The sequence below is a fragment of the Triticum dicoccoides genome, chromosome 7A, assembly GCF_002162155.2.
Source record: "Triticum dicoccoides isolate Atlit2015 ecotype Zavitan chromosome 7A, WEW_v2.0, whole genome shotgun sequence".
Taxonomy (NCBI): Eukaryota; Viridiplantae; Streptophyta; class Magnoliopsida; order Poales; family Poaceae; genus Triticum; species Triticum dicoccoides.
This window is the reverse complement of record NC_041392.1, coordinates 637320887-637328005: the sequence shown is the minus strand read 5'-3', so window position 1 is coordinate 637328005 and position 7119 is coordinate 637320887. Positions and strand designations below refer to the sequence as shown.

General features: G+C 53.8%; 1 protein-coding gene across 1 annotated transcript; it reads right to left on the bottom strand.

Moving 5' to 3' along the window:
• Window positions 1-233: 233 nt before the first annotated feature.
• LOC119330583 (IAA-amino acid hydrolase ILR1-like 6) lies at window positions 234-4272 on the bottom strand. The gene is made up of 3 exons (XM_037603697.1): window positions 3592-4272; window positions 2701-2826; window positions 234-1548 (listed from the first exon to the last, which is right to left on the bottom strand). The coding sequence occupies exons 1-3, from the start codon at window positions 4093-4095 to the stop codon at window positions 721-723; spliced, it is 1458 nt and encodes a 485-aa protein (XP_037459594.1). The 5' UTR covers window positions 4096-4272; the 3' UTR covers window positions 234-720.
• Between the last annotated feature and the right edge of the window lie 2847 nt (window positions 4273-7119).

Here is a 7119-nt window from a genome sequence, read left to right as displayed (position 1 = left end):
GAAATATCTCATTTTGTTTTGGAAGGTTATCGAGGAAAATATTACACCTATATTTTAGGAAGGTAATTTCAAATATATGGTGCGAGTTTTGAATTCTTAATTACCTATTTTATTTTACGTGATTGAAATGAATCAGAACCTGCCAAAGTAAGCACGAAACAAGATATCTCTTTCAATAGGATTTGATTTTTTTAATGAGAAGGAGAAAAACCAGTTGGTGAAGGTGATGAAGGTGACGGATAAAAACCAGAAAAAATAATCCGTACTAGGCTACCAACTTCTTCATTAGAAATAGAGATGCATTGCCCTTAAACACACACATATTTGGCAGTACTTCTCAATCTCCAGGTCTAGGATATCTCCATGTGTCAGGGCCAAAAGACGGTGGCCAAGTTACGTGCTCCCTCTGTTCCGAATTACTCATCGCAGGTATGGATGTTTTCCCGCCGTCGCGTCACGGCCACAAACCCCAGGAACCAAACTGAGACCGCGTATGAACAACGCCAACACAAACCCTCAAAAAAAAAAAACGCCAACACGAGCACGGAGAAAAACAACTGCCCAGACCACGGTGTGATCGGCCGAAAAACCACAACAGTACGTTTCCGCGCGCACGAGACGTGGTCGATCCCGGCGCCCTCGCGGATCTCAGCCCACAGCCGCAACGCCGGTCGATCGATCAGTTCCAACAGAGCCGGACCCGGTCGGTCGATCACGAGTTCACAGCTCCTGTTCCGGCGAACGCTGGTCGGAGTGCTGCTCGGCGCCGCCGGCGAGGTACCTCTCGGCGACGGCGGCGTGGACTGCGGCGCCGGTGGGGAGCACGTCCTCGTCGATCATGAAGTAGGGCGAGTGGCCCGTGTGCACGGACCCGAGCGTCTCGTTGCGCACGCCCACGTAGTAGAACCCGGCGGGGACGGCCTGGGAGTAGAAGGAGAAGTCCTCGGCGCCCATCATCGGCGGCACGTCGCGGTAGCCTCCCTCGCCCAGGAGCGCGCGCGCCGTCGCCTTGACGTGGGCGTACATGCGCGGGTGGTTCACCGTCGGCGGGTAGAAGCTCTGGTTCTCGAAGAAGTCGACGGAGGCCTCGCAGCCGTGCACCCGCGGCTGCAGCGTCATCACCTCCTCGATCCGCCGCCGCAGCGTGTAGAAGCTCGCGTTCGAGAAGGCCCGGAACGTGCCGCCTAGCACCAACGGCGCCGCCTGGTCGCCGCCGTGGCTGAAGCTGCCGTTGACCATGGCGACGGACACCACCTGCGAGTCCAGCGGGTCCGCCTCCCGAGACACGAGGCTCTGCAGGCTGATGATGGTGGACGAGGCGGCCAGGACCGGGTCGGCGCCGGCGCGGCGGGCGAGTATCTGGGCCTTGAAGAAGCCGCAGCCGGCGAGCAGCGGCCCCGTCCGGGAGCCGACCACGGACGTCGGGTGCTGGTGCGACACATGGACGGCGAAGATGGCCTCCACGCCCTCCAGCGCGCCGTCCTCGATCATCCGCTTCGCGCCCGCGCCGGACTCCTCCGCCGGCTGGAACAGCAGCTTCACCGTACCCTGCACATAACCAAGTGCCACGGAGTACAATTTAAGTTTTAGATGAAAGTACAATTTAAGTTTCTCATTCGACTGTATTTCTGAATTTCATTAGTATGTTTTTCTCTTCTGAATATAAAATACACTATTAATTTGGACCCTATGCTAACTGCAGGTCTTGGTTCCCACATGTTTACAGAGTAGCAGCGGCTGGTGTAACAAGGACAGGTTTGATGAAGACGGCGACAGGAATTTGACATCGACATGACCACGCGTGCCCACAGACTTGAAACCCTTTGATTGCAGTCACTGCTGAAGTGGTGGTAAATGACAATAATTCAGAAAAGATTATGATCATAGTGTAAGTTTTGCTTCCGCACACCACCCTTAAAAGTTTGCACGAGTCTTATGCTATAATAACCTACATGATGACCAGGCATTCCGTCGAACACGGGGCATCCGATCCACCTCCCGAAAGCAGTGAACCAAACTGAAGGAATGTTGTACCACCAGCATCGCATTACATTGAGAAAATGCAGTTAATCAAGCCGAACAAATTCTGTCCTTGGCGCAACGAGACGGATGAATGACCGCGAGCATATATCCGCACCAACCATGGCGACTTTTTCCAGCCTAGACGGCGGCGATCACGTCTTAAACGCTTGCAAATCCTAGTTGCTAATCATTCTTAAAAAATAAATAAATAATCCCACTGTACTCAGTAGCGAGGGCACACGTGAAGAGGAAGCTCGGGCAAAGCAGAGGGTCGCCGAATGTTTGTCCCGGACGGCTCGTGTCCTGACGCCGCCGCGACAGCTTTAGCACTTTACGCCGGGCGGGCGGCCGCGTGCCTGGCTCACGACGGTCTTATGACATGATTTTCGGCTAAGCACGCGCCTTTCGATCTTCTCTCGCAAAGCAAACCTAGTGCGTAGTACGCCCAAACCGCACGCATTGCAAAATCACATCGGCACAGCTAGAGCTAGCACGCAGCCAGTGTGGCAGAGGGACATGGCCAGAGTCCCTTGCACGGCAATGGTGGCGTGCGGGCAGACGGGAGGGACGCCCGGCTACAACCTACAGACAGCTATAGAGACCATCGTAGCCACTCGAAGGTGAAGTTCAGCGTGCTAGCTAGCAGACACTGATGGGAATTCAGTTGAGAGAGATTACCTTGAGGTGGCGCTCGCGGGCCTTGAGGATGCTGGCGGCGCCGAGCAGCATGGCGACGTGCGCGTCGTGGCCGCACGCGTGCATCTTCCCGGGGTTCTTGCTCTTGTGCTCCCACTCCACCGCCTCCTGCAATCAAACAACGTGTCAAACGAAGCAAGTTTGGTTGGAGTCGAACGAGAACAACAGGGGATCCCGGAGAGAGAGAGGGAGGGAGACGAAAGGCGATGAAAAGTCTGTGGCTTTTTGGCGTGAAAAAAAACTGCCCGTTCGGGGCACTCAGAAAGACGGGGGTTTCGCATGGCAACCGGGATCCGCGCGTCCAAGGGCCTCACCAACGGCGGGTGCCGTTTCGGGCACCGGAACGAGGAGAATCTTTTCAAAAACCCATCTGTCATCTTTCTGGTTTCAGATGAAAACAAGCAGACGCTTCCGATGAACTCGATCGATGGATCGAGACTGCTCGCGGGCAACGTCCACAGGCCGCGTGTTCCTGCAGAGGCCACTCCTTTCTGTTTTGTTGTTTCTCTTCTATCTTAGTGCAATCATTCACCCAGCAACCACAAGTTAAAAATATGAGTTCAATGGTGAAAGAAGGCCCGAACTTGAAGAAAACTGGTCATTTTTTTCTAGTGGGGAATGACAATGCATTGGTGGTGCATCTATCCTCCACCACCCCATTAACCAAGTGGCCACAAGATAAACAGCTTGAACAGAAAACAAACGGAGTAGGAGTATGCAATAACGATGATGAGAAATCTAAGAAACTCTGGAACCTAGTAGCATGCTGGGCTCGATCGTTTGTTATGGGCACTGAGAGGCTGCAAAAGGCGCACGTGCGCGAGATAAGAACACGTGTCTGTTCACGCAGCGGCGGCAGTTACTTGTACGTACCTGGATGGGCAGCGCGTCCATGTCGGCCCGGAGCGCGACGACGGGCGGCCGGCCGGTGCCGATGGTGGCGACGACGCCGGTGCGCGCCAGCGGGTACCGGAAGCCGACGCCCATGCCGTCCAGCTCCTCGCGGACCAGCCGGCTCGTCTCCACCTCCTCGTACGCCAGCTCGGGCCGCTCGTGGATCCGGCGCCGCACCCGCCGCAGCCACGCCGCCATCTCCGGCCGCCCCGCCAGCCCCGCGATCTCCTCCTTCCACCCGGACGCGCCGCGCTCGCGCGACGACCCGCCGACGACGGCGGAGATGGCGACGTCGACGTTGTCGCAGATGGGGCCGCCCCGCCCGCTGGCGTTGGCGCCCTTGCCCAGCCTCGCCACGGCGCCGAGGACCACGTCGTCCTCCAGGAACGCCGCCGGCGACGAGGGGCCAGCCGACGCCACCACGAGCGGCGCCGCCAGCAGCACCAGCAAGAGAAGCACGGAGGTCGGACGCCCGCCCTCCATCAACGGCGATGGCGCTGCGCTGCACTGCTGCCGCTGGCTGAGCTCTGCGCGTGTCCGGGCACGAACAGGGTCGGATGGCTATACCACAACGAGGACACAACTATGCATGATGGGCAGCGAGCGCACACTGGAGCGGGGGGGAGGGTTAAATTAGGCCACCTGGCAGGGCGGAAACAAAAAATCTCCCTCCTTTTCCATTCCCATCCAATTCCCCCCGTGCTCGTATAATGAACCGCTCGCTCCCTCTCGTCACATTATTTCTGCCGCGTGGGCCCCGGCCGACAGCGACGCTTCGGTGGCCTCTGACAGCTCCCCCGCTGCTCGCTAGATTGTGTAGGCGCTGCGCCCCACGCAGGTTGCTATCAGCATCCGTGTAAAGGAAAAGGTATTTTTTTGCTTTCAGCATCAGCACAACGCTTATGCTACATCAACTTGCTAAACGAGCGATTATGTTAGCATGATAGTGCTTTTTTTCTCTTTTCAGTTTTGTATTCAACTGGCACAATGGTACACATGGCATGAGATAAGAATGACCCAAGAAAACATATGGTATTATTACATCAGTGGTTGTGCACATGCCCCGCCGGCGGCATGCCGATCAGTTAGTGTGAACGCTCGCTTTTTTGGTTGCTGGGATTAATCTAATCTCGGCGAGACGGCAACGTTTTCTCTCGGGTCATTCTTTTCTCCGGCTGATTGGTTTTTGTTTGGTTCCTGCTATCGATCTGCTGGCTGGAAGCCAGGAGGAATTTAATTCGGTGGCAAGGCAGGTGGGAGGAGGAGGAGTAGAGCGGTGCAGAAACAGCAAAACCACCAGCTATGCATGGCGCGGCTTTTAATCCCGGGTGGAGTGGGGGCGATGGCTAGCTCATGCTGGACGCATGTATTTATTTCGGGGTCATGGATGGATGAACGGACAACTTTCGTGGCAACTAGGTCTTGGCTAGTAGTAGACAGTAGTACTCTATCCCGTCCTTTTTACTTTACGTATTAAATTTTTGTCAAGTCAAACTTTACAAAATTTGATCATGTTTATATTTAAAAATATCAACATCTACAATATTAAATATGTATACACTACCAAATTACATTTCAGGATGAATCTAACAATATTGATTTGGCATTGTGAATGTCAATACATTTTTCTATAAATTTGGTTAAAGTAGAGATACTATGACTTTGGACACAACTCCAAATATGCTCTCGTTCCGTTTTATAAATAAAGCAACGGTCCATACAATTCAAGTTCAACAGCCCTCGACATTTTTTTAGAAAAGGAGGAATATCCCAGCCTCTGCATCTAGATGATGCATACAGCCAATTTATTAATTATCAACACAAGTCCTTATAAAGTCATACAACAGTAAGACCAAAGTCACCATCTCAGCAACCTTTGTCATTACTCCTATCTAGCTGATGAAGGGACGCTGATGGTCTGGGTCTAATACCAAACAGACCTCGCAGCCAAACATAACATCTAAGACCTGAGGTCCCAACCAGGACGCCTGCCGGGTATGGGCATCCACCAGTCCAGCGTGCTCCTCAACCAGGACACATGTCGGGTATGAGGCCACCACAGCCACCTGCCACCTATCCATCTTCAGAGTTGTACTGCTGCACCGGCCTTGCCCGGTCTCGCTGCCGCCGACGCCACCACGACGCCAGACAGCGTCGACCTCCTGTGCGTGTCCGTCACCACACATCTGACACCAAGCCTCCGCTGCTCCATGCCGCCAAGAGCCGCCGCCAAGAATATGCAGAAAGAAACACCGCTCCACCGAAAGGGAGACAGCACACCCCCACCCCTCACCTGCAGACCCTCCCATCCGTTCCTAACGTCCTTGGCACCGCCTCCAGGAAGGTTACGGTGCACGGGGCGCCGCCGACGCCTGATCCGCATCGAATCTTGGGCTTTCACCCGACATGGGTCGGAGTGGAGAGATGGTGTCCTCAGCAGCACTTCCAAGGAGGAAAGCGACGACAAAAGGCGGCGTCGCTGCTGCCGGCCAGCCAAGGCGACCAAGGTTTCCCTCAGACACCGATCTGTTTCACCAGAACACACCGGAGGTGGATCCGACAAGATCCAAAGCCGAACCAGGGACTGGGAAGGAATGCATGGAAGGGATCCAACAGCCTTCAACATACAACATCTGTGGCCACAGTACAATCAAGCTCAAGAAAGCATAAAAGAAATAGAAAAAAACACCTAGTGGCGGCCGCGTAGCGGCACTACGAGGATGATAGTCGACGTGCCGAAGCCAGAAGCGCATCCATCATCAAGCCAAGTCGGTCGCGATCATGTTGCCTCGAGAGCGGGTGCCAGTGCTGCAGAAAAGTAAGGAATTTAAAGGAGTCAGACGCCTTTCTCGGAAAAACCTTCTCTATCACCATCTTATTCTTAGTTGTCCAAAGAGTCCACGACATCGCTGCAAAAATAAGCCAAAATAGGCGGCGATGACGCGACGGCTGTAAAGCTCTATGTTGGAGAAACTCCGCGAGATTTAGGGCCTCCCATTCAGGCCCCAATGCCTCGCGGGCGTACGTCCAAAGTACGCTCGTCGCGGTACATGAGAAGAGGATATGTGTGCCGGTCTCTGATACCGCACAGAGAGGGCATACACCATCACCAGGTCCGTGCCGCTTAACTACCTCTATCCTCGAGGGGAGGTGATCATGTAGTACTCCCTCCGTTCCTTTATCTAAGGTGCATTTTTTTTTACAGAAATTTCACAATGTAAGGTGTATTTGTTGTAATCTCACTTAATCCCTCTTTTACCCCTCCACGGCCGACATACATGGTAGCTATCCTCCTGATGCTAAAATCAAGCCAAGCACTTAATGCGTTTTGTTGGGAAAAAAAGCGAACCATCATTAATTAGGAAAATGTATATCCTCCCGTCCCATGCAATCCCATTATTTTATTGTTTCCTCTTTGAGAGCGTATAGAACAATTTTCTCTACCTGATCTAAGCCTTTTCCTGAGAACAGAAAGCATCACACGAACAAAACTTCTGAACGGACGCC

Excerpts from the sequence above, each read along its gene's own strand:
- LOC119330583 (XM_037603697.1), bottom strand. The coding sequence starts at position 4,095 with ATGGAGGGCGGGCGTCCGACCTCCGTGCTTCTCTTGCTGGTGCTGCTG. Across the intron at positions 2,827-3,591 it reads TGGACGCGCTGCCCATCCAG|GAGGCGGTGGAGTGGGAGCA; the intron begins GTACGTACAAGT and ends GTTTGATTGCAG. Across the intron at positions 1,549-2,700 it reads CCCGCGAGCGCCACCTCAAG|GGTACGGTGAAGCTGCTGTT; the intron begins GTAATCTCTCTC and ends GGTTATGTGCAG.